At 42.7% G+C, this 27,981-nt stretch overlaps 1 protein-coding gene across 2 annotated transcripts in view; it reads right to left on the bottom strand.

Annotated features, from left to right (window-relative positions):
• The window catches only part of COL1A2 (collagen type I alpha 2 chain), a 59,212-nt gene extending 34,682 nt beyond the window's left edge, over positions 1–24,530 (bottom strand). The window contains exons 1-18 of one of the 2 annotated variants that reach the window (XM_063123060.1): positions 24,500–24,530; positions 21,480–21,554; positions 20,858–20,914; positions 16,069–16,113; positions 15,162–15,215; positions 14,589–14,642; positions 13,671–13,724; positions 12,696–12,749; positions 9,963–10,016; positions 7,416–7,460; positions 6,886–6,939; positions 6,739–6,783; positions 4,210–4,263; positions 3,230–3,328; positions 3,080–3,124; positions 2,864–2,962; positions 1,735–1,788; positions 1,504–1,611 (exon numbers count right to left, since the gene is read on the bottom strand). In XM_063123060.1, the coding sequence (XP_062979130.1) occupies positions 1,504–1,611; positions 1,735–1,788; positions 2,864–2,962; positions 3,080–3,124; positions 3,230–3,328; positions 4,210–4,263; positions 6,739–6,783; positions 6,886–6,939; positions 7,416–7,460; positions 9,963–10,016; positions 12,696–12,749; positions 13,671–13,724; positions 14,589–14,642; positions 15,162–15,215; positions 16,069–16,113; positions 20,858–20,860 (921 nt within the window). In that variant the 5' untranslated portion in view covers positions 20,861–20,914; positions 21,480–21,554; positions 24,500–24,530. The remainder of the gene's footprint in view (positions 1–1,503; positions 1,612–1,734; positions 1,789–2,863; positions 2,963–3,079; positions 3,125–3,229; positions 3,329–4,209; positions 4,264–6,738; positions 6,784–6,885; positions 6,940–7,415; positions 7,461–9,962; positions 10,017–12,695; positions 12,750–13,670; positions 13,725–14,588; positions 14,643–15,161; positions 15,216–16,068; positions 16,114–20,857; positions 20,915–21,479; positions 21,555–24,499) is intronic. The other variant, XM_063123068.1, reaches the window with a different exon arrangement.
• Between the last annotated feature and the right edge of the window lie 3,451 nt (positions 24,531–27,981).

The raw sequence follows: 27,981 nt of genomic DNA, 5'->3' as shown, positions 1-27,981 counted from the left end.
CTCCATTATGCCTGCCTTGACCAGCAGGGACTGAGGCAGGATGATGCATCTCTCATAATTAGATTGATCATAAGGGATGAAACTCTGGACTAAATGTCTGATTTTAGGGTCACCTGGACATGTCCTTAAGCTTGTCCAACCAAGGTTTATGTCTAGACCCACATTTTTTATTTTAATGGCAGGAGAAAACTAATCAAATTGGTCAGATTTGAAACTAGGTGAGAAAGCACTGCGGCTATTAAGATGCTACCTTCACGTGACACTATGATATGGTCCTCTTGAGACTATAGTGTAATGTCGGGAATACAGCATCATTACTGGGTTGTAAGTGATTTTATGAACTTTGATAAGAATGAACTAATCAATGAGACAGTCATGACTTTTACACAACTTTTTGCAACATAGGGCTTGTAACCACAGGACAGAAACAATGGGTTGTCACAGGGCCAATTCACATATTATATTTCTCCACTAATGGGAATGTGCCTGTGGATGACCTCTGTGCCTGGAAAACTAATGTGTGAATGTGTTGTACGTGTGAATTGCATCTCCTCCCAGAGCCAGAGCTCGGTAATACATGGGTCTGGAAAGAAACCATTCATCTGCATAACACAGCTATGCAGGCATGGAGATCTCCTATGGGATTGATTCAATGGATAGAAAATATAATATGCAAATACACTCTCACTATCCCAAGGATTAAGCTAAAAATGTAGCATTCTGTGCCCTAACATTCCTATTTTATTCCATTTCATACTATTTATCTTCTGACACTCAGCAATGAGCGACCTTTTGCTCAACTGCGATTATGCTAATCTTTTCTAGATTTCTACCAGATTTTAAGCATTGGCAAGCCTTCAAGGGAACATCCCATTCTTCCCAATTAACTAAAATTCAGCAGGTCTTAAGAAGTGCTAATCATTTTACAAAAACATTTTTAAAAAGCCTATATATTTTACTTCCATTTATAATACACCAACTAATTTCTTTAAAAAAAAGGCCTAATACTGTTATTATCATTTTAAAAATCCAAAATTGCATTTAGGTAAGTAGTGATTTTTAAAGAACAACAGATTAATGTGAAAATATTTCAGGATGTCTGATATTTAGCAGAAATGCTATAGGTGGGGTCTTCTTTAGGACATAAGAAACTATCCTATTCCAAGACAGGTCAATGGTCTACGTAGTACTGGGTAGTGGTCAATGGTGTCTTGGGAAGAGGTCTCTCCGAGCCTTGGTATCTTTTAATTAGAACCTCAGTCCCTGTATATACCAACCATATGCTCCCTCTATCAAATCACGGCCCACACCACAGCATTTGAGGGTCTCAGGCAGAAGCTTTCCCCATCGCCTGCTATTTGATCCTTGCAAATGGAGATGCCAGGGATCAAACCTGAGACCTTCTGTGTCAAACATGTGGTCCACCAATGAGCTATGGTCCTTTCCCAAGGATCTCCCTGAGACTTTCCAGATGTTTTTCCAGTGTGCGAGGGAGGGACTTACTCTTAAACCTGCAGGTCCAGGTGCACCAGTAGAGCCGGCCTCACCATTGCTACCCCTCTTGCCTTCCTCACCACTTGAACCAGCAGGACCAGATGGGCCAGCAGAACCCTGTTCGGTTGTAAAAAAAACAAAACAGAAGCCTCAGCATCTTGCATAACAGGCTACATTGGAAAACAACAACACCCAAAATAAAGAAAACAATCTCCCATATTGCTGCATTATGATACTTACAGGCTCACCCTTGTTACCAGTTTCTCCCTTGGATCCAGCAGGGCCAGGCTCACCCTAGAGTCAAACATAATAAGACACGCCGGCAGTGAGCACTGTAGAAGGAGCTTTCATTTTTCTACTGAGCATCTAAGCTTCAGGTTTTCCAAGCAACTAAGAACTACAAGAGCAAAGACTGATCTTTCGAGCACAAAGGTACTCAGCCACACAACCTCGCCTGGGTCGTTGCTCAAATTATGAGGAGTGGAGGGAGGGGCCCCCTTCATGAAATTCCCACTCCCCACTCCCTGATTCCACCCCACCCCCATTTTAGACAAATCATGCTGCCCTGTCTGGCAGGTAAGTTAAGAGGGCCAGGCCTGCTCTGCCTCTCTATCTGCTGTAATTTGAGCATTGGCCTGGACAAAAGAACCAGTGTAGCACAATAGGAGAATGAGTTGGGAAGTTCCTAGTTCAAAACTGACTTTAGCTATTAATGAACTATGTGGCTCCACTATTCTTTCAGCATCCCATATGCAAAATGGAGATAATGTAACACTGGTCTAGCCTACAGGGCTGTCGTAAGGATTAGTGAGACAATGTCTCTTTGAAGAGGAGTACGGAACCTATGGCCCTCTGGATGTTGTTGGGCTACAACTCCTATCATCCCTGGCCACTGGGCATGCTGGCTGGGGCTGATGGGAGATAGGGTCCAACAACATCTGGAGGGCCACCAGTTCTCCAACCCTTGCTGTAAATAATGTTTTGAGCAGTTAAGAAAAATGTTAAGTGGTTATTAGATAAAAAGAATGTGTGTTAGTGACTGTTAGCAATTAGACATTAAGGGCTAGTGGTCCAATGCCATTAGGTTGACAGAAGGCAGGATCCCTGAATGTTTTACTGTTATCAGTCATTGCTTCTTCAGACTTGGCTGAATATGGAAAATATGGCAGGGATATCGCACAACGCGGCACCAATTAGGCAGTTTTAAACCAGAAGCTGGAGGTTGACATAAGTAGTACATGAGAGAAAAGTACAACAACCAGCTAAAATGGCCATTGTTACGACGGTGCCCTGCTGCCTTTATGGAAGCAATAACTGTAAAAAACCAGAACGAAAAAGGGAAGAACATTATAAAGGCAATACCACTTACAGAAAGACCTCTAGCACCAGAAGCGCCAGATGGACCAGATGGGCCGGGGATACCACGAGGTCCTGGGAGGCCAGGAGCACCAGCTACACCAGGAAGACCCTGTCCAAAAGGAAAGGGGAGAGAGAGAAGGACACATTAAAACCCCATTACCTTCTCCGCAGCACAGTTAAAGGCATCCTCTAGGAGTTAAATTCAGTTAGACACAGATATACTTACAGCTGCACCTTTAGCACCATGAATACCATTGGCACCGGGGTTACCCTAGAAAGCAAAGTAAAAGATACGTTATGATTTATTTATTTTAAATGGAATTCCCTGGGCCCAAGAATCTATATTAAGCCCTGGCAGGGACTAAATTTAACTTACTGGAGGGCCAACAGGACCAGCAGCACCAGGGAGACCAGCCTCACCACGAGGACCAGCAGGTCCGCTTGGACCAGTGTTACCAGCAGATCCTACTTCACCCTGTTTGAGAAAGAAAGAGAGATTGGGCACAAATAAATCTTCAAGCACAAGACAGTGGGTGAAGGTTGTGTGGCCCATTTCAGCATAAAATGCCACTGTGATCTGACTTTAAAGCAACCTTCCTCAACCTGGTGTCATCCAGATGTTTTGGATTACAACTCCCAGCATTCCTGACTATTGGCCATTCTGTTTGGGGCTGGTGGGAGTTGTAGTGCAAAAACTCTGGAGGGCATCAGCTGCTTTAAAGAATAACAGTGGTAATACCATCCAATACACCTGTCTCAATGAGATGGGAACAAATTAGAATAGTAACCCTGACCAAATTGTAGCAGTTAATTCTCTGTCTCTGTCTCTCTCTTTCACAGACACAGACACATACACAGACAGAGACAGAGACTGCTGACTTAATTTTAAAAAAAGGAATCCTTACATGTGGGCTTGGATCATCTGATGCATTGCATACTGGGCCATGAGGCCTTTCCATATGAAAGAAAACATGACTACAAAACAATATGATGCTAATATAACAACAACGTTTGTCTTCCTGGGAAGACAGCAATCGACCTCTCAAACTTGGTCCACAATTTCATTATTGTCCAGCTTTGCTAACCCATTTAAAACCCAATGAATTCCAAGCAAAACAATGATCGTAACCGCTAAGATAATGACATGCAGTTTCCCTCCAAAGCATGTGATTGATAACTCAGACACTGTTTGTCCCCAAAGTCTCGTCACATATGTTTGTAGGAGGGAATAGGCTGCATTCTTCAAACGGTACGATGATCATATTGCTTTGTCTGAAAGCATTTTGTGGCAAACTGTTGTTGGAGGTTTTTACTGAGCATCTGTGCTAGAGGATTCTGGTTAGGTTACTGTCCTACCTTGGCTCCAGGCGCACCAGGGAATCCTGAGGCTCCAGCAGAACCAATGGGACCCTGCAATTTTAAAGAAAGAAAGGAAGACATATTTAGAGATCTGCTGATACAGGCACTTTGCAAAAATAAACAAAGGAACAGCCAAGCACACTTGAATCAATGATCGTGATATAGTTAATATAACTTCTGAAAGTCTAAAATGACAAGCAATGAAAACAGGAATGACTGATATGAATGTAGAATGCCCTAAGATAAGAAATGTCTTCCGACACTATCTCAGAGCCAAACATTTGATGGATGAAGGAGTTAAATGGAAGGGATAGATTACAGCTGAGATATCCTGCTGTCAAAATATCCTGCACTACCACAATGAGGATGTCTTCATACGTTCCTTATTCAACCTAAGCTGTAAGCTAACACTTTAAATCCCTAAGATCCATTCAAAGAGGTCTCCTGAAGCATTACAGCTGCCGCAAAGGGCCAATTCTTATGCTATGGCTACCCCATAAAAGCTTCTGCTAACACTTCGCATGGTGACACCTCCCTGTTATGGTTATAAAGCAGAACTGTACAACTTGGATCCACTCAGCTTGATGGAACCCACCAGCTCTGCATTGAGGCCTGCCATAAACTTGAAAAAACCCCATCCATATTTCTTTATTCATTTATTTGCAGTGTTTCGTGAAAAAGCACTGCTCAGTAAAGGCATGGGGAGACTTCTGCTCTGAACTCTGCTCATGTCTAAACTCAATCTAATGTTGTACAAGGCCTGGGAACAGCATGGAACAGCTTTCCTCAATCGGGTGCCCTCCAAATAGGTTGGATTGCTATTCCCATTGTTTTTCCTTAGCTCTGTATCTGATTTAATGGGTTTGTACATAAAAATCAAGACGTTCCCTTTAAATCTGGAAGGTGTGACTGGGAGCACTTTTTTTTTTTTGACCCAGAAATGGCACAGACTTAGCTACAGCCATAGACATGCAATGCTCATATTCTGGGGAAAAACTTATCAGTCTTTCCCCACTAATGCTCAATATTGGTTCTAACATAATTACATCTAATGTCATTTGAGCAAGGGATCACAGGTGGATTATTAGTGCCAGTGCTCAGTTTTGGCACTTGTGAATTTTTCGTCATTCTCTTAATTTCCAGTGTTTAGGCATGAGTGCCATTGCTGATGTGGCCAAAGTAGAACTGTGTATGCACAAGAAAGAGGCATCAGCTGATTTGTGGGGGGAATCTAGTTTTTTATGAAAATACAAAAAATATTTAGGAAAGACGTGCCTAAATCAGTCCAGCGAGGACTGGGCATGGAATGTTGACTGAGTATTCCAGGGATGGGGGTGGGGGAAAAGAAAACTGGGTGGGAGGGGAATGGAATGGAATATTGTGTAGGGAGGCATGGTTGACTGACTGGCAGAGTGAATAGCAGCACTCCATACTGTGACATTTTGTTGCAGGTACCAATAATAACAACAACAATAACAATAATAGGCAAAGCCTGTCATATCCATCTAGAAAAACCGCAATGGGTTAAAAAAGAGATGACGATGATAATAATGATGATGATGATGATGATATCATCCCTCAGTTATTTTTTAAAATCACAATGGGTTAAGTACCCATAGGATTAGGAGGCAAGATTTCTAGATGCTTTCATTTTTTTTTAAAAAAAAAATTGTATTAGATGCCACTGCAAAAGTTCAAATAAATCCTACAATAGTTACAAAAAAGGCATTTTATTTAGTATCACTTGTAAAAGGATCCTGTTCAGCTTGGATGAAACCGAGTCATGCTTGCTACAGGATGTGCAAAATATCAGAGAGCTGTGTAGGTCCAACAACTGCTATGGAGCAATGTGCAGAGCTCAGTGGTGGTGGCCAACCTAGTCCTTCCAGAGATGGCCAGGAGACAACGTGGGCTGGTGCATTGCCAAGACCAGTCCACTGCATAATCCAGTGTATGCAGCAGAGAGAATGAACTGATGTCCCATGGATTTCTCTTGGTTCTTGTTGCCATCTTTCCTCTGGGGCAATCTCCCATTTCCCACTACTTTTGAACCAGCCCACTTGCTCTTTAAGCCTAGGGTGGTAGCTAGTTTAGAAGCCGCCTTCAACCCCAGCTGGTGGGCACCCTTCACATTAGAAAACTGATGAGAAGGGACATCCATTTTTTTTTAAACAGGGCTGGGGCTGGATTCTCCCCAACCAAGCTGCCAAGAATGGCCAACCATGTCGGAGGAGACCTCTAGCAGGCTCTGTGCAGCTTGACTTAAGCTAAACCATCTGTGGAAGTTCCCTAAGAATATCTCTTGCAATATTTTGGCAATTCTTTGATGCATATCTGGAAATGATGGGTGTTGCTTTTTGGATCATTCCCTTTTGTGCAGTAGATAAAAGGGCAGAGAAAGAGACGGAGAACATTGCACCAATAAAACCAAGAGGTGAGTTTGTCACTTTGTGGTTTTGTCACTTTGTGACATTCAGGGCAGGACTGTGAAGGATTTCTAGGAAGGATATTCAAATTTGGACTTACAGCAGGACCAGTGGGACCATTGCTTCCATCGCTGCCACGAGCACCCTGCAGAAATCAAACATACATATTAAATTCCAGGTATAAAATTAAAGAATCAAAAATAGAACTAAAGAAATAAAATAAAATAAAAGGTAGGTAATCACTTACAACTGGGCCAGGACCACCAACTCTTCCCCTTTCACCAGGGAGACCGCGAGCACCCTGAAGGCAAAGCACAAGTGAGTTATTACATCATCGTTTTCATCATATGCCACAGTACATGCACAACAGCAACATAGCATAGCTTCTATGCTATTTCAGGTTCCACAACAGGGTGTAATCCTGAAAAACGTTACCCACACACAACTCAAATCGAACTCAATGGAGTTTACATGTACATGAGTGAGTGCAGGATTGCAGCATTATGGTACTACAAATGATGACCAAATAGCATCATTTCACTCAAACATTGAGAATATATGAAAACAATTTATTTCACTTTAGTTGAATAGTAGCAATGATTAGACATTAAGAAATTACAGTTTTAGGGTGTGATTCCTATGCAGGATTAAGCAGAATAAAGTTTAGTAAGCTGACTTGGGAATGCTGGGAGTTGAGGGCTTTTTTCTGTCTAAACATACATAGTATTGTTTTGTAACAGTATTTTGTTTATTTAGTTATGAAGAGAAAATACTTACAGATTGTCCTGGAGAACCATTTTCACCTGCAGCACCAGGTTCACCCTGTGAATAACAAATATTATACATTAAGGACGTGATTTAGGTTGTCCTTGCACTGCATGTCTTACTATCTTCAGCAAAAGACGTAGGAATTGGTTTACATTTCTAATACTGAATGTGTGCACAGAATCTTATATCAAAGGAAGGTTGGCAATCTACAGGCCTCTTTACCATTGCTGTATGTAGATATGTTTGGACAGGATGGTTAACTAAGCAGCTAAACTAATACACAAAGATATTATCCAAAGAAGTCCTAGTGGTTATATCAAAATTGGCACATAGTATACCGTTAATTCTCGAAATACAAGAGGGGTCTCTTTGATGGAAGGTGTTGGAAATGATCTGAAAAGGCATGATCTTCTTCCTGACCCTTTTCCAGTCTATATCTTGCTTTAGCGAGGGGGCCAACCCATCTCCTTGCAATCATAACAATACCGGAGAATTTGAACCCCTTCCTTTATGTTGACTGTCAATACTTTGAGGTCAAATGAGCATCCTGCATTCTCCACCCTCACTCCCGTACGATCTTTTTTGTATCACAGATACTTTGATGTCAAATGGCACTCTCTCTTACAAACATGGGAACTCATCAGAAGTCCTCCACTGCAATAGTTAGCCTATTCATATTAATGGAGGAACAAAATGCATATGCACCTTTTTTGTTTGCTACTGAAATGGAAGATGGAGCTTGCATATGCAAGAACTCCAAATGCACATCAGAAAGCACATGGAGCTTTGGACCAGGACACATGTGTTTAACTCACACATAACCTGGGGACTGTCTTGACAAGAGCACATTGGCACCTCAAGCCTCCAAAACCCCGTGCTTGCGCTCCTCCGGGTTGTCCCCACCTAAGGAGTGAGCATGGGGTTTGCACGCGAGGAGGAGCGGCCGTCTCCTGCACCGCTACCTGTGCACCAGGGCGCCCGTGCCTCCTCGTGTCCCTCCAGGTATTTTTTTAACCTTTTTTTTTGGAGCCAAGCATCCTTCTCCCCACAACGGAGAAGCACAGTGGTGTTCCAGGGGCCATTCAGCTTGCTGACCCGTCCTGTCCTCCCTGTCCAGGCAGATGGCGACGAATCAGGGTCTGCCATCTGCCCAACGTAACTCCAGAGCAAGGCGACAGACGACAGATGCCTTCGTCACCTCGCTGCAAGAGAAAAAAGTCGGGTTAAGTCCCTGACTTTTTTATTTTGGATCTTTGGGGGAAAGCCCTGGGATGGCTCTGCAATGGCTGCTAGGTCATATAAATGACCTAGCATCCTTGCAGAGCCACTCTGGGGCTTTTCTCTCATCAAGACCAGTCCCTGCACTTTTCCTTTCAATTGTTTGCTTTTTAGCTTGGGGTAGCAGTGTTAGGTCTGCCAATCAAATCATTCTCTGCTTTGACATGGGAAAGCAGGGGCACTGTCTTGAATCACAGAGGCTCGCTTTGATACAGTGGTTGGGGGGAATGGACCCAAATATACTATATTCTATTTGCAATTCCTAGACAGGCATAATATGTTGCATACTCAAGCTTGACATTCCTGGGGTAATAGATAAGAATGGATTCAATATGTTCTGAGCTGTATTTCAAAGTTCCATGTCATTGGCCTACCACCACTTCCTGAGCACACTTGAGAACAGAAATTAGACAAAGGAAGATTTGAGATTCCTTGTAGATTTTAAAGCTCTTTTATCCCATGTCACCCATCTTCAGTAACTTTCTCACTTAAGTCTCAAGAGCAAGTGCTGGCTTCAATTCACTCCAGCAGCCTACTGGTGCCAGTCAGCTTGCTAGTGACTAACAATGCCATCCTAAACATGTAGGCGCCACTGAACTCAATGGGACCTACTCCCGGGTAAGGGAGTATAGGCATGCAGCCTAAGATTGCAATCCTATGCACACTTACCTAGGAGTAACTTCCATTGAACTTAATGGGATGCACTTCTGAGTAGACATACCTAAGATTTCACTGTAAACCCTTATTGACTAGTGAGCACTTTTATTTCTATATGTATCTGTTGAGATATCTACAAAAAGGGATATTGGAAAACCAATCGATTTCAGTGACAATAAAATAGAATGGACAGAAAACTAGAACTCTCCAAGAACGACAGTGGGAAGGTGTGTGTGGTGGTGATGGTGTAGTAGTTCTACCTAGCCATATGGTTTTGGATACTATTGAGTTAAAAGCTTCCCATGTGTGTGTGTTCCTCATTATTGATGATCTTGAATGTAGGAGTCAGTTATATTATGTAAGACAACTCTTCTGTGCCAGGGTTTGGACCTGAAGCTTTTCTATTGTATACATTTGTCTCAAGCTTTCAGGATTGAACCCCTGTTATGTTTAATTCATGGCACAGGCCGATTTGACTTAGAAGACCAGCTGATTGTATGAAGTGATATTTTAAAACATACGTGTAGGCGAGAAAGAGGAAATGGAGATGCTGCCATGGGATGGGTGCCCTCCTTAGAATAAACCACACGTGCAGCTTGAAGTAAAACCACTCATTTTTACCTTGGTACCTTGAGCACCGGGTTCTCCTTTCCGACCGTCCAAACCGTTGTGTCCCTATAACAAATGAAGATTTTTTATTATTATTACAAAAATCTTTTCCAAAGAAACAGTTTATTTCATGCACCCATCAATGTGCATATAGCTGGGGGAAAGAGGGGGGAGGTTGCTTTGCTGGAAGTGATTGAATGAAGAGGGGATTGGAGGGGACAGGGTACTGCCGGGAATATATAAGGGCCTGGAAAGACAGGAGAAGCACGCAACTCCAGGCCAGCAAAATCATTTAAAAACAGAACAAAACAATGGCAGATACACGTTGGACTTGCAATGTGCCTTACAGTGATTTTACAAGTTACAACCATTATTTAGCGGCATCACACATCATCAGCCCAACCCTAACTCTCACAGCTAAATGCTCTAGTTCATCTTTCCCCAAACTGCCTCCTGGGGATGATAGGATATGGAGGCAACAGGTTGGGGATGGTGGACTAGTTACTTTCTTTTTCAACAGCTGTGGCAATTGGAGTGCTGGTGAGCAACAATTCACCCACGCACTGTCATGTGAATGGATTAATGATGGGTTGGAATTAGGGGTGTGCATGGACCCCCCGCTCCGCCCTGCGGGCTGATCCGAAAATTTCGGATCGGCCCACGCCGCTCCGCCCATACTCTGCTCCTCTTCGCCGCAGAGCTCTGGCTCCGAATCGGAGCTCCGCAGTGGAGGGGAGTGGTGCCAGGTAAGGCCGGGAGAGGAGGGCGGGGGTGGTGGTTTACCGGCCCCTGCTGCCGTCGCCGCCCGTGCGGCGACGGTGGCAGAGCCCGGTAAGGGACCAAGGGGGAGGGGGCCTTACCTGCCTCCGTCCGCGGTCCGTCGGCTTCTTCAATTGAGCCCGCGGTTCAGCCAGGAAGTCTGGGCCGCAAGTGCGGCCTAGACTTCCTGGTTGAACCGCGGGCTCAATTGAAGAAGCCGAGGGACAGCGGACGGAGGCAGGTAAGGGAGAGGAGGGGGGGTTTACCGGGCTCTGCCGCTGTCGCCGCATGGGCGACAGCGACAGCAGCAGGGCCCGGTAAACCCCACTTACCTTTCCGGCGGAGCTCCGGATCGAGGCGAAGGATCCGCCTTCACCTCGATCCTCTTCGCCACTCTCCGCCTGCCCCCCAATCCTCTTCGCCTCCGCCTTAAGGGGAGTCGAAGCACCCCGCTCCGCTTCTAATTTGCCGGTCCGATTAGAAGCGGAGCACATCCCTAGTTGGAATGTACATGCATGTTGGTGACCATGGGGCCATGGGAAATATCTAGTCTGTCTCTCACCCTCATCAGCATTGGCTAGTAAAGAGGTGCCATAAAACATAGTTTGGTTCTAGTCTACTTAGACCTAAACTCTGACATCACTCTTGAACCTATACGATTTTATAGCCTGAGTGATGCCATTCATTCACTCCCATTTGTGTGCAAAGTGCTTCAGAGGGAATGAGAGGACAGGTACCTGCCCCAAGGAGCTTAGAAGCTAGAACTCGCTGGGAAACAACATAGGAGGCAGATGAGTGGAAACAGGGCAGCAACATGCTGTTGTTTAGGGAAATGCCTGTTCTTTAAAGGGGGCGGGGAAGGGACAAAGCAAACGCTGGCATCTACCACATCAACTACATGGATATTCAATGTTCTCCAGATGTTGCAGACTTTATTTCCCATCAGGCCCAGCCAGCATGGCTTATGGTCACAATTTCTGGGAGTTCTAGTCCAAAACATCTGGAGGGTACCTAGTTGGTAGAGAATGGTATAAATGCTCCTTTTCGATCTAGAATTAAAGCTGCAATTTATTATATATGTGCATTTACAATTTTGTCACTGCCATACTGTCCTGAGATCCTTGTGATAGAGGGCAGGATATAAATGTTTTAATAAATAAATAAATAATACCAGAGCCATACATAGGCCTTAGGGACAAACAGTGGGAATTTTGTGATGAGATTTCTTTTTTAATTATCTATCTATCTATCTATCTATCTATCTATCTATCTATCTATCTATCTATCTATAAAGCAGGGTGAGCATATAGAAAGGACGACAGGGCTCCTGCACCTTTAACAGTTGTATTGAAAAGGAAATTTCAGCAATTACCATTTGTATGCATACAGCACCTGGTGAAATTCCCTCTTCATCACAACAGTTAAACCTGCAGGATCCCTGCCCTCTTTCGTATGTGGTCACTCTACATTTATATGCTGCATGCATAGAAACGACACCTCCTGAAATTCCCTTTTCAATACAACTGTTAAAGAAGTAGGAGCCCTGTCCTCCTTTCCATATGGTCACCCTATTTAAATTGACTCATGCTGGGGATGGTGGGGTTGGATTGGATCAGGGCAACAGCACTGCAGGTAGGTAGGTGTTCACTCCTTCCCTCTGTGCTGTTTCCCTGATCAAAATCCACCTGCCCATTTGAAGCTGCAATTAGCCCCAATGTAGAACAGGTGATATGTGCCAGTATTGGGTATAAGGAAGGTTGCTTTTACCAAAACCAGTCTATGGCTCTCGGATGTGAATCCATTTGATGGTTGCTTTCCTTATCACCCTTTGTGGCAAACAAGCATTGACTTTTGTCTGAGATAAGCGACTGTATAAAAATAGCCGTGTGGTGTGTACAACATCTGGCACTGAACAAGCCAGAAACATATTTATCTTCTCATGGCTCATTCTTTTAAACTGTGTTCCTGTCTCAGCAAAATTCTCACCCTAATTCCTTTGAAGCCAGGCAGGCCGGGAGTTCCAGGAAAGCCACGAGCACCCTTGGAAAAACAAAAACAAAACAGAGGGCATAAATTCTTAAGTAAAAGCTATTCATTTTATACATATCTGCACAAAGTAGTTAGGCTCAATATAACTGAGGAAGGCTCCACAACATAGCAGGTTGGATGCAGACTTAGGGCGCAATCCTATGCATGTTTAAACAGAAAAAAGGGAATTGTTTGGGAATTGTAGTACTTTTTTCTGTCTAAACATGCATAGGATTGTGCCTTTAGCCACACTTAGAGCAGAGCCATTGAAAATCAATGGGACTTAAGTTAGCCATGACTAACTGCTTTCCACATGGTCACCCTAGGGAAGGGCTGGTGCTGAGCCAAGCGTCATCTCCAGCCACCAAAGGACACTGCTTGCAAGTCTCATGGCCACGGTCTCATGGCTACCTCCACACATCACTTTTGGCAACCAGGATGGCACATGAACATAACACCTATGAAGCTGCCCTGACTTGTATGGGGTCAGACTGGTGGTCCATTTAGCCCAGTATTGTCCATTCCAACCTTCCTCAACCTGGTGCCCTCCAATTGTTGTGTGACCAACTCCCATCAGCTGCAACCAGTGTGGCCAATGCTCAGGAATGCTGGGAGTTGTAGTCTAAAACATCTGGATGGTAGCAGGTTGGGAAAGGCTAGTCTACATGGACTGGCAGTGGCTCTTAGGTAGAAAATCCTTTCCCCACACCTCTTGACTGATGCTTTTATCTGGCGAGGCCAGGGGCTGAACCTGAGACCTTCTGCAGGCAAAGCTATGGCCCTTCCTCTATCATTGCCAGGGCGCATCTACTTGCCAATCCCTACCTGAAATACATAGAATCTCTGCCATAATATCCAATAGCGCATTTATGCTAAAACCACTGCTATTTCTCCCCCTACAGGTATGTAACCAAATTTAGAGACAACACCCACCTGAAGTCCAGAAACACCCCTTTCACCATTCCTTCCAGGTTTCCCGGGATGACCCTAATGAAACATCAAAGGAGATAATAATGTACTTTTCGTGCATGGAACAGCAAATGAATTATAACATGCTTTGATATCTGTCTTCAATTCTCTCCCCCCACCCTTGCCCCAGGAGTAAAGATGGGCGAATTTGTCAGTTTTGGCCTCACTCAATTTCTCAATTTCCCAACAATAAGTTTGTTTCAGCTAGATTCAGTAAAAAAATATATATATGCAAAACAATTGTATGCATTTTCATGCACATTTCTTCTAATATGCATATTTATCTTGTGACTGTTTTGTAAGTGATTTTACTCTCATATGTTTTTTTTTAATATGTACTTTCCCTTAATATACACATTTTTGTGTTGTGACTTACATCTCAAAATTCTAAAAAGTGGGAATTTTGGTGCATAAGTGGATTTGAGTTTGCATATAGTTTGGGAGATACAAATTGGGTACATTTGTATAAAAATTTGGACTGAATGAATTTCTCATCCATTCTTACTCAGGAGGCATAGGCCACAATCCTAACCTGAGGCTAAGATCTATTGAACTCTCCAGGACTTTATCTCTGGTGCAGGACTGTGATGTAAAGCACAAAATTCTGCTTTACTTTTCAGAATCAGAATTGCTGGAAAATTCAGCTGCCATTAAAATACCATTGGGCTGTAGAACATATTTTTAAACCTGCTTTATCTGAAGGGCTTAGGAAACATCCAATACATTTGGATGAGGAAAAAATGGATAACCAGAAGAGCATAGTGGCTCCATGGGATATGTGTGGGGGTCACAGAGTGAATGTGGATAACCAATGTTCAGGTATGGAAACGGCTCCGACTTCATTTTCTGGGAATCCCAACTATAATGTAAATGAATACTTACATCTTCACCAGCCTTTCCTGGAGGACCAGGTGGACCACGAGCACCATGAGGACCCTAGTGACAAAAAAGGAGTTAATTTGAAACAAATTAATGGGTGTTAAGTACGAGCTTCTTCTATGTTACGTATGGACTAGTGACTCAACTAAACTAGTGTCCTAGCTCTGAATCCCCCAAGTTTTGGAGGCCACTTTATTTATGGCTCCTGGGTTTCATAAAAGCAGAAGTCTTGATGTTCATTACGAAGTTCCAGTTGAGATTTCCCCAGACATTTTATACACCAAAATTAGTGCAAGAAAGTTGCGGAAACGTAAACTATAGGCTATCTATCTAACAAGATCCTATCTCCCCCTCAAGCTCCTTTTGTATTTCGGCTTTGGAAAAACCAAGCCAATATGGAATCCAGTTTGACACCAGCTCATTTATTGCTCCTCCAATCCCATCTCTTTTGCAAAAAAATAAAAAAATCTCATTTTAATAGGCTCTGCAAATGCATAGGTTTTGGAAAACGCCTTCCAAGCAAGTGGGCATTTCAGAATTCCATTAATTCTAATAGTAGGGAATAGTTTTACTTACAGTTTGACCAGGTTCACCAGGTTCACCAGCAGGTCCATGGTAGCCAGGAGAGCCCTAGAAGGGAGACAAAATATTCCACTCAATTTTGAATATTGTACATTCTCTTCTAGTAAGAGAGAGGGTCTGGAGAAGATGCTAGGGGGTGAATGCTGCAGAGTGGTGTCAGGGAACTAGCTGGAAGACAAATGGCTCAGCAATAGGCAAGGAGGGTAATTTGGCAAACCTTGGGTTGTTAGGCTGTGATACAGCTGGATGTTGTGATCTTCCAGCCCAGAAGAGGCCAGAATAAACGACTAATGGGAACATGAAGAGACACTGGGCACACATGTTCTGTGCTTTGGCCCTTCTTAACAGGGATATTAAGGTACAAATTGGAAAGAGGGCAAAATAGAAGTACAGGGAGGGGGGAAAGGAATTTCGGAAGTCCTCCCAGGCAAGTGGGCATTTCAGAATTTCTGCTGAGCTGAAGAAGTGGCACAACAGAAACAGAGGACTTTATTGGGGGATTGGCAATAGCAGCTCTGTTCAGGCATTCACCTGAACATGTGCAGGCTTAAACTGGGTAGGAAGCCCCAGCAAGGTTAGGGACAGAGGAGGCAGAGCCTGATGTATACAGGAATAGAGGGGTGGGGTCTGCATGCATGGCCCCATCCCCCTACCCAGTTTAAGCCCTCACACGTTCAGGCAAACACCTGGAGAGGGCTTATCTCTCTTACAGGCTTGGTGTTCTTAGGGGTCCCGAACTTTTGGGGAGTTGGTGGGCACATTTGGAATTCTGAAAGATTGTCATGGGCTCTCCCACAAAGTGGCTATCATGGAGCCAGTCAAGGCAAACTTTCACATTTGTGACAGATGCTTTTTACGGAACTCTCTCCCCCACCAACGGCTGTAATCAGAATATACTTACAGGGGGTCCAGTTGATCCAGGTGGGCCTCTGGGTCCCATTATACCCTAGAAAAAGAGATGGAAATATGATTTAATGCAATAGTAAGAACACCAGATGATCTCACAGCAGGTTTTCAGTATTACTTAATCGTTTGCCTGAAATTGAGACACAATGAGATGAAATGAATGTAATGTTGTGCCAGTAGCCTTGTCCTATATTACATTAGATACCTGGAATCATAGTCAATAACAAAGCAAACACGAGAGTCAAAAACAAGAGTATGGATTCTTCTTTCCCTGCTGTAGTCAATTAATGTAGTACTAGCTGAAATGTACCTCTGATCCTTATATTTGCCCATGTGATGTGGTTTAAATGCTGTACTACTTCTTTGTCTTTTGTCTTTTAAAAGGATTGCCAGACCTTCAAGTGCACAAATTATTATGCCTGAGCTGGGCCAGTTTATGGGGATGGATTCCAATGGACCGCAGGATGTTCTCAGGGGCATATTAACCACAAAAGCATCCTTTTTCACTTTGGTGATTCTTGCTGACCGAAGCGGTAGGTTGCACCCGCCCTTCTGTTCTAGCGTGCATCAGAGGAGGCATGCAAAGTTGTGAAAGGTGGCTAAGAGCAATGTTCACAGCTACTGATGCCACTGCCTCCATTTTCTTGTAGTTTTCTCCTCCTTTAACTCAAAAGAACATACGAGGAACATTTATGGAGGAATCACACGCAAGCACACTGCAGTCTCACGTGCCGGAGATTGTAAAATGCCATGCTAGGGCTGAACAGAGTTTAAGGGGGAGGGGAAATGTTACTCCTTTCTACTCAAAACATTACCCAAAATTTGGGCAACCAGTACAAATGCCTGGCTTTGACAACGTAAGTTTTGTCAACTACCCCAGAGGTTTTAAGAACAAAACAAAACAAAACCCTAGTCAAGTCTCTTTTTTTTTAATTTTCTGATTGCTTTGCATTTTAATTGGTTTTTATCTTTATGAATAAGATAGAGAAAATGATCGAAGCCATGAATATGTCCCTACTCATAGCTATAAATAATACATTTTCTCTTAAAACAGTATATATTCATTTAAGACAGATTATATGGTTGGCAGTGACGAAATGGCTTTCTCTACAATAGTTTCAAATAAATCTCTGGTTATTAATCTGTTTGCACATTGCAGTTATCTTGAGGTTTCCATATTTTCAGTTGGCAAATTCTGGCTTAACCACATTAATATTACCCATGTGTGGAAGATGCAGAGAGGGAAGAATGGAACTGCATGACATTTCCCCAAAAGTTTTTGTCACAACCACCAGCACAAGAGAGTTACACAAACACAAGCTATAGCCTACACCTCTTAGCAAAGCCTTCTCTCTCTCTTGAGCATGCTGTCCTGATCTTTGTGGGCAAAACAATATCAAGAAGGTATGGGGTTGGATCCAAGATTTGCCTCCCATTATGGAAGGCCTCCATTCATGGAAGGTGCCTCTATCTGGTTTTCAGGGACTCCCTTTCCCCCCACACTACAGCTTGCCCCATTCAGCAGAGGGACCCTCTTCCCCAATGCTCTGTAAAGCATTTTCCAGGGGATTGCTGTGTGGACAAGGGAGTGGGGAAATCCACTTCCACCAGCCCAGTTCCACTTGCCTAAAGCTAGACCCAACCCATGAGGTCCAAGGTCAGCTCATTTATAGTTACACTTACTTCTTGTCTTTTTGCTTTGGGCCAATAGCCACTTTCATGCACCAAATGCATGAAGAGTGTTCCATACTTCAAAGAGGAGGCGGGGCCATGCCCTGACCACAACACCCAACAACATGACCATAGTTGCCCCCCCCCATCCCCACTACAGCATCCATGCTTTGGCTTGGGACCTAAGAGAAGTTCACAGAAGGAACGTTTCTGGTCCCCTCATCTTTCGTGCAACCCCAGAAATCCACTACGGAGTTCAGGGACTCTCCTGAACAATGTGAAGCAGGATGCAGGGGCTTCCGACAGAGGGGGAAACTGCCAAAATTGGGCTTGGATCCTTGGATAGGTTATCTTAAAGGAAGCTCATCGAAGGAAAGTTTGCCAACCACTCCTTCCCTCCAGTGGTCCTCTGTGCCCCTCTCACATCGTTCAGCAGGGGTTCCTAACCCATACGAGAGGCTTTTCAGGGGTCACAGATAGCTGCATAAGAGCAGGAGATATGGGGAACTTCCCTTTCATTAACTTCCTTAAGCCAACTTATCTTAGGACCTAAGCTATTGAGTGTGGATATCTGAAAAGGGAAGCCTGTCCATGTAGAGTTGTGTGGGCACAGGTGTACCCTTTTCATACGTCCAGGCTCAATGGCCAGGGATGATCATGGGATGGGGCCAGGGGTGGACACAATGTCAAGGGTTGGACCAGCAGTGCAGCCTCACTTCCTGTTCTATGCATGGAGCCCTCTCCACATGTAGAATATGTGCAGGGGGGCATTGTTACAATACCTCTGCCGGGGAGGGGTGTATTTATACTGTTGAGGGGGTAAGATTTTATAAATAGTCAATGGAAGCACAACCACTGACTGCAATGGGACCAGAAGCACATATTCTACCACACAAGAGCCACAAGACCTGTGTTGCATACTGCTGGGACCACCGTGCTGGGTTCCTGATTTGAAGAGGCCACTTCCAACAGAACATTTCCCTGTTGTAGGAATTATGTATATGGAAGGAGACAGAAACTCTTTGTAAAGTTGGAAGAGTTCATATACAAGTATGAAGATGGATGGAGATGACCAGCAGCTACAAGGTAAGTGCTTACAAAGTTGCATAGCATCTGTAAGGGGTGATAACATTCAACCCATTCACAGGGCCAAAGATGACAGGTGGCTGTCTCCCCAGACAGATATAGATGCCACATAGAAGCTACATGGTTCCAACCCATCAGATCAACATATCCTGAGATGCATGTCTTGCAGCAATGTTTCGGGGACTTTCAGTCATGGCACCCTAAGTGAACCTCCCCTAACCTGCACGAGGTGGGAGATGAACACTGATGCTGAATTGGATCTTCTTGGCTATTCTGTACGAAGTAGAATAAGATCACTGTTAGGGCAGTAGGTGTCTGCCCATCTTGAGCCCCTGGAAAATGCCCGACCATACCACCCTCTGGAACTGGCCCTGTATTATGCTCCTGGAACCACTCTGGAGGGAACATGTCTCCGAATCAAATCTGATCTTTCTGACATTACAAAGAGTTAGTATTGTTTTCTTCTGCTATTTTCCAACTACTCATCTACACATTTTTATAACGTGTGAAAGGAAGCGTTAACATTGAAATTGGATCTCAGAGCCACTTCAGAATTCTCTAGAAGCAACGAGAGGAAACATGAATCATTCACATTTCTTCTCCCCATACTTCTGGAGCATGTCTGAAGGTGAGGCAGGAGAAGAAGGGACAGAATGAGCATCTTTCCATATGGGATATATGAATATCCCCTGTTTGGATGTGACGTAGAAGTGTGAGGGTCAAAAGCATTATGCTCATGCTTCCCCTGTGCTTCTATAGAATGTTCAAAGTGGCCAATATTTCCATAAATTCAGGTGGTAAATATAAACACAATACAAAACTTCGTTGGCCAGGATCTCTGGTAAAGAGATAGATAGACAGGTTTTTCCTGAATTTTACACCCAACAAACAGGAAGGATGATGAAGTATGAATTATGCTATGATCATTGTTACCCTGATCCCAACCACCTACATTTGGAACTCAAGTCAATGGATCTTCTTCGAATTTGGTCTGCAGTTTACAGGCAAGGCTCCAGTCTAGTAGCATGATCGAAAAGAAATGCAGGTGCAGAACTAGGTGACCAGCCCCAGCCACTAGGTACAGGTCCAGTCCACATCTCATGAATGGGGTAGGTTGGCCACCTATGTCACCACCTCTTAGCTTAAGAGGTGGCCATGTTGGAACCAGGGGAATATTGGATGGCCAACCAATCTGCGATCCTGTCAACTTCAGAGGTGCAGCCTGGAAATGATGCAAACCTCTTCCTAGCAGGGGCCCTCCCTGTCCATGACATGCACAGTAAACGATGGCGTGGGCATTTAGATGTCTAGATGCAGAGGTGCTATCAGGGCAGGACTTTGGAGCTCACATCCAGGGTCCCACTGAGTTGACTGAGGTAGGTTGACCATATGAAAAGAAGGAAAGGGCTCCTGTATCTTTAACAGTTGTATTGAAAAGGAAATTTCAGCAGGTGTCATTTGTATATATGGGGAACCTGGTGAAATTTCCTCTTCATCACAATAGTTAAAGCTGCAGGTGCCCTGCCCTCTTTTAAATCTGGTCACTCTAGTATAGCTCCTGCTGTGATGAAGATGAAATTTCACGAGGTTCTCCATATATACAAATGACATCTGCTGAAATTCCCTTTTCTATGCAACTGTTAAAGATACAGGAGCCCTGTCCGCCTTTTCATATGGTCACCCTAACTGAGGAGGAGGGCCCCCAAACACAGAAGGATTGGCTTACCACATTTTCAAGTAGGTTAAGCAATACATATTGCTATCTAAAGATCATCCATGACCCTCAGAAGACCATTGCCCAGAGTTTAAATTGCCAACGGGTTGGCTGGGAGGCACAGCAGGCCTTGTATTACTATGCAACAGTCTGTGGAGCTGCACTGCATACATCTCATAGCTGAGGCACAATGTTGGGAGGTGTCCATTCATGGGTTGCTCCTGAAGGCTCTCTGTTGGCAGCTGTGGCAGCACCTATTGGTGCAACTTGGATTTGTGGATATACCTTCATGAGAAATGAAACATTTGCTTACCATAGGTCCGGGCCCAAGATCAGCTGATTTAGACCCGTCGTACTGAGCAGCAAAGGACTGTAGGGGATAAAAATGGAAGCAATTAATATGATCTGCAAGAGCTGTTTTAGAATTCAAGTGGTATACACTATACACCCAAATGAAAATGGATGTTAGGCTGTGAATTTGCATTACTGTATCTCAAGCCCTTCATGCTTGTAGAATAATAATAATAATAATAATAATAATAATAATCTGGATATCTGACAGTCTCCTCATGTAAGGCTGTATTAAGTTTATCATTAGTTTCAGTATCAAGAATACATTATACAAAGCCAACAGCAGAATGTGTAAGTGACTTGCAGGAGCTCACTGAATTAATCCCTGATGAATACAATAGCTCTTGAATGAAGGGGCAAAAGTCAAAGGGAAAATAGTATATTAATTATTTGTTCTTTGACTATTCCTAGGTCTCTAAGGATGTTCCTACCTATAGAGTACATGGAGACACATCTGAGAAGATATGGTCAATGATATGGCCGTTGCTTTTGAAGTGGCAGGCCTTTTATGACCTGCTTGGCGTTATATGTATCGTAAGATACTACAATGGATCACCAATGAAATAAAATTTTGGATGCCTTACTATGCCAAGTCCGGGAAGACCAGGGGGCCCTGGGGGGCCTGGTGGACCATCTTTACCATCTTTGCCTGGTGGACCCTGTGGGGGGAAAAACACATATGTGTGTGTGTGTATGTATATATATATTCAAGTAAAAATCAGAAAACAGAAACAGATATAGGAGATATCTTTCCTAGACTATTCCTTTGCCATCATATTGTCATTACCTATAGCAGGTAGGCCTTATTAATTATCAATTTATAGCCTGCCTGATTGAGAGTGGCCCCTTATGCAATGGTACAGGTATTCTTACATCCTTGTCAACTTCACCCAGCTGTCCCCACCTAGTGCCCTCCACAGATGTTAGACTGCAATTCATATCATTCCCAGCATGGCCCTAGGAGTTGTAATCCCACACATTTACAGGGCATCAGGTTGGGGGAAGATTGACTTAGATTGCAATTTCACTGCTGCACAGATGGGGCAGGGCTCTTCTGTTGGACCTCCCACCAATACATCAGATTGCTTATTCTAGTGATGAGGTTATTTTCAGGACAATAAGAAACACAAAGCTTTGGGGATGATTCGGAACGTGCCCAAATCAGCAGTGACTGTTAAAATGAGCAAACACACTGGGGGAAGGGGTGCCTGAGCATTCAATGCAACATAGACAATTTCTGACAAAAGCCTAGGTTATTTATTCATTTATTTTAGCAGTTATATGCCTCTTATTTTTCCTCTTGCAGGGCGGCTTACATGGTCATACCCATCTCCATTTTACCCTCACAAAAACCTTGTGAGATAAGTTAGGTTGAGAGTCAGTGACTCTCCCAAAGTCACCCAGTGAGCTTCATGGACAAGAGGGGACTAGAAGCTGGATCTCTGGAGTCCCACTCAAACACTCTAACCACTACACCACACTATCCCTCATTCCTTAGCTCACTGTTAGTACTAAATCAGGCCTGCATCCCTTGTGCCTCTACTATGTTGCTGTAGTGTACTTGGCAGGTGCACCAAGCCAAATGCAGTGCACTTGCGGGATACATTACAGCAACAGATTAGAGGCACAACACATGGTTGAAACTGGGAGAAAGGGGCTGTTGTCAAGCACCTGACAGGCCATAATACATGGCTGGTGGGCTCTGACATATTTTGTGGGTCACAAATTGTGTTGGCTTACAGGAGCCTTCCCAAGCCATGTGCTCTCCAGATCTGTTAGATTACAATTCCCAGAATCCCTCAGCCAGCTATGGGAGTTGTAGTCAAATAAATTGGTGGGGGGCAGCAGGCTGAGGAAGGCTGCCCCCCCAAAAAATGTTAAAGAGTAGTAGTGATTTCAATATAGGCTACACCTGTGGGGGAAATGAACCTCAATTGAGTCTTGAAAGAGTAGGCCTCAATAATACAGGGATGTGTCACGCCTTATGTAGTGGCACATTCATGTTTACAACTGCATGTAAACATGGTGGGGTCAATGGCTATTCCTGGCTCCTGACACATATGTCAATATCACAGTGTGAGGGAAAACATTCATTTGCCATGATGGCTTTACATTTATGCATATAGACTCTTGTCACTGAGTAACTGCACTCCTAAGGCCTGGGTCATGCATCTCTATACCGCTGTGACAGAAACCCCATTGACTAAATCAATTTCGGAGCATAGGTGGCTTCCCTGTTCCCTCCCTTTAACAATTAATATACATTATTTAGAATACCACAGGGAAGGATAACAAAGGCCCATCCCGCCTGTAGAGTTGTTAAAGAGGACGAGATTTGTGAGGGAATCTGTGGGAAGGGAAAATCAGTCCTGCTGTGTAGTACAGTTAATGCTGCATTTGTGTGAATGGGCAGGCAACAGGCAAGGGAGCCATAGGAGAAGAACTCTCGGGCTTTTGGACAGCATGTAACTGCAACCTCCATTCCGGAGCTCATCAATTTGTGACTTGTGTTTTTGCAAACAGCAGTACTCACATCAGTATACCAAAGAGCCCAAAAAGCAGCCTTGCATTGACAATTAGCAGATGACCACATCAGCTCATTGTCAGTAAGCTAACATCTAATTGACGCAAGAGCTGCTGTCTAGTTGTGGGAATCAGTGGCTGTTAACTGTAACTGCGGTTAGATTATGACCACAAACTCAGCACAGACAAACAGAGACAAGACCTACATTCTGTAGGGATGTTTTAAGCCCATTATGTGTATGTATCCTAACTATGTGGTATATTTAACTTAATTTTTCATTTCCTCATCAAGATACCACACTTCTCCACTAACTAGTCACATCACAATAAATAGGACCTCCTCTCACAAGTAAAAATTACATTACAAATGCATTTTTTGGCTGCAAACCTGAAACCTAGTAGCAGAAATCAACCCTAGACATTTTGGGGGGACTTGGGAACAATAAAGACTCCAACCCTTTGCAAATGATCTTTCAAACAGTTAATTGATATTGGTTGTCTAAATTCTCACTTAAAGCTATACAGCATCCCCCTGACCTTTCCCAAATGAAGCACGCAATATTGCCCCAAGTAAATGCATTCAGTTATACACAGTGCAACCTCATGTACAGGAATTGTCTGAAAAGACACACAAAAACATTTGGATAGCTACAACTCAGAGTGACTTGTTCAGAGTTATAGTTATTCTAATGTTTTTGGGAGTGCCCTCTCACATAGCTAAATAGGATGGAATAGCGGTAGCGCATAACAGAATGGATTGGAACTAAAGTCCCAGTGTAATCAATAGGACAAGTTAGTCATGACTAAGTTGCCCCATGGATATCAGTGGGAATAAAGTATGACTAACTTAATCTGATTGCAATCCAATGGTTTCAAATCATCAAGAAATTAAGATGTAATCCTATACACACTTACAGTCAGTGATTCTTACTTCTGAGTAGACATGTATAGGATTAGAATGTTAATACTGAAGTTCAAAGGTTTGGTACCCTCTATCGGGTTTATGACTATGGCCTTTCCTGTTTATCCAGCAATGATACAAATGTAACAAGCAAAATAAACATAAATAATAGCTCTTTACCCTTTCTCCTTCTGGGCCTTTTACTCCTCTGGGGCCCTGAAAATGAAACCCAAAAATGATAGAAATTTTAAACAAGTCTTGTAAGCAACCAAGTTCAGCATCGAAACTTACAATATGAATAAAGAATTGTCTGCCAATAAAAACGTGATAAAACCTACTCTTTAGATGGCTGCTGCTGAAAAACATTACTAATCTGTTACCTATAGTTCAAGAGCAGAATGAACACACTCGTACTTTACTTTTAATATAAAGTAAGTGGACAATATATATATATATATATATATATATATATATATATATATATATATATACACACACACACACACACACACACACACAAATAAAAGTCTACTGTTGATTTGCCCTTCCTTAAGTGTCTGGTATTCATTTATTATACCTTAATTTCTAAACCAATTGTGTACCTTCCTTGAAAATATTTTGTAAGTAGGTAATTTACATGGATATTTTATACTGATAAATTCTGAGTCAACCTCAAGAAGATGGATTAGGTGTACTCCTTTTCTGTGAATACGGATTCACCTTTCATGTTTGTTAGCTTCTGGCTTCAGTCTACTTACACCTGAATCCTAAATATGTCAGAACTCCCTCTGATTTCTGTAAAATGGATTTTCCATTAAGGTTACATCACATTCCCAATTACTTTGGAGTAACCCCCATTTTATTCTGTGGGATTTACTTCTGAATAAACATGTATAAGTGTAGGCTGCCTGTGGGTTTAATATCTCAGCTGGATTCCCAAGCAAATTCACATGAAATGAATGGTATTTACTCCCAAGTTCAGTTTTTTTTGTTTGGATTTACATTAAAGTAAATAGGACCTGGTTTGGTTTTGTACTTTTAAAGGACCTCTTTTCACCCAATCACCTGAGGGTTTTTTTTTTAAAAAAAGAATTGCATCAGGTCCCTAGGAGATTAAAGCTCCATCATTCTTATATGGGAATTTCTTAAAAATGCTTACCCTCCATGCCTTTGCCTAGAAAGGAATGAATATGAGGTTAGAGAAAATCTAAAATTAGCAATTTGTCATTTTAAGTGCAAGTTATTATTAGGCAAATTAGCTTAAAGAAATGTATATTTAGCAGGGGGAAGGGGACTAGATCTGTTAGTAGTTGCTCATTCATGCAAATGAAATATTATAAAAAGTCCATACCTGAATTCATTCATGCTTTTCAAATGCAATGTCATTTTTAAAGGTACTCTGGCTTTAAATCCTAGTTAGGAGTATCCAAAATGGTAGTGCATGCAATCGAATCTCACTGCTGTGTTATATCCTCTTAATCTTACATTCACCTATAAAGGTAGCTTTTTTTTTTACAAGAAGGACTGCCCATTAGGAAACTAGGGGTGGGTACAGTTTTGGGCAGTCCCCATGATGCTTAATAATCAACAGTTTGTCCATGCACATCTTGGGAACTGTGGACAGTAAATGGCTATTCTGAAACATTATAAATAGTCTATTTTATCAATAGTAGTTTTTAAAGTAATTATACTGGTTGCACATTGTAGTTTTAAAGTAATTATACTGACCTCCTTTACATCTGAAAAAACAAAAACAAAATAAAACAGTTAATTAATTTTAAGTTACAAATGTTTTGAAGTATTCTATTTATCATTATTAAAATGCTCATGGTAGGAAATGCAAACAAGAAATGACTATTTTAAAAACTTGATTTAATGTTCTCTGATCTCTGCAGCACATTGCTGATGGAAAGCCCTGTTCTATTTGCTTCCCCCCCCCCCCACCTTCTAATTACATGATTCTGATATGTTTAAGAAAAGGTTTTGTAAGAATCAGAGCCAGGATCATGAATGGACCACTACATGCACCCTGGGGTTTCTTCCCCAACCTTCCTACTGTAGTCCCTTACATATATCCCCACCAAAAACCCACTCCCAAAGACAAAGGGCTACTCCAGAGTAGGACTCAGTGGGCGTTGCGTGGATGCATCTAAAAGGGAAAATGGGCAAAACTGCCCAAGTGTGCATATATAAACTTGCTGCTCACACAGGGGCTTTATGGGTCCCTTTGAACATGATCATGCAACATTTCTTCTAGGAAATGCTAGAATCAACTCTTTGCTTCAGAAATCCAAAGCCAGCACTTGAAATGGACTTAATTCAAGTTGAGGTTATTTCCCCTCCATCCATATCCTTGTAAATAACATTAAACTAATTTTATTTTGATGAGAATGACACCCTGTTGGTCAGTCTATCCTTACACATCCATTCAGATATGAGGACTCATTGGCTATGATTACTGAGAGATTGCATGGACATTTTTGGCATCCAAGAGTTGGAAGATTCATTAGCAAAGAAATTTTCTTTCTTCCTGAATGCCATATGCTTTAAAATGGGAAAAGCTTACACTCTGGATTTCCCCAACACACATATAAGCCAGGATCCAAAATGCCAGGCTATTAGTTCTGTACACCTAAAGGGGCATAAGACTTGCATTTCTCAAAAAGCAGCACACTCCCCCTTCCCTACCCCCATGTGTTTTGTGATGTGGCATGGAGGAGGGGGGCGGGTCTACTGTTCCAAGAAAAAATGGGGTGAAATCCCAGTGGGCATGCTCAAAGCAATTCTTCAGATCCCAGGTAGAATACAGGAACTTCTTCATAGTCTAATACACCCTATAATAGTATTCTGACAGTTATTTTTAAATGAGCTTTGCAAATATGTTCACCAAGAATACTGCCTGTTAGTCTAAGGGATCAGAGACTGCAAGAAATTATGTGCCATGGGGCTTTCTGTTCTACTGGCCCAGCAGTAGCTTTACCCCCCCCCCCTTTCTCTGGCCTGCTGTGAGATGCAGCTGGAACACTGCTGATTACAGAAGGCAAGGATGGGTGACGTTTTCTGTTTGAACAGCAAAACAAAAAGGTGACGTTGCTGCATATTTCTTCTGGGCTACGCAGAACCTTTCTGATTTTGGGACTTGGCTATCCTACTTACAGATAACTACCACAAATTTATCACCACATATTTATGTATTTATTATTACATTTATATCCTGCCTCTTCCCTCTTTTGCAAGTAATCCTCTATTTTAGACAAATGGTTGGATGGGAAACCTATGGTTATAGACTTAATTTTGCATGTGGATGATTCCTATCATAATATTGAATAGCAATACTTATAAAATAGCAGAACATTTTTACTGACTTGAACTGGGAGAAACACTATTGGGAAATTGGATCATGGTGGAAACGGTTAATTTAGTACATTCTTATGCTCTTACATTCATAATTATCTGAAGCACTAGGTGAATCAATCAATCAATCAAAATCGTAGTTCCTATAAGATGATTGAAAGTAGTTATTCTTTTTGAAAATATAACATTTGTTAATGGATGTTGCCAGGGGAAGAGGAATTTTTGGCTCAGTTTGGACAACACAATAACCACCAGTGGTTTCAGTAGTCAACTGTCAGTTGAATGGTCAATGGTTGGTATTTGCGTTG

Source organism: Elgaria multicarinata, chromosome 1 (assembly GCF_023053635.1).
Source record: "Elgaria multicarinata webbii isolate HBS135686 ecotype San Diego chromosome 1, rElgMul1.1.pri, whole genome shotgun sequence".
NCBI classification, from domain to species: Eukaryota; Metazoa; Chordata; class Lepidosauria; order Squamata; family Anguidae; genus Elgaria; species Elgaria multicarinata.
Note: the sequence above shows the minus strand (reverse complement) of the source record. Positions and strands in the feature narration are given on the sequence as shown.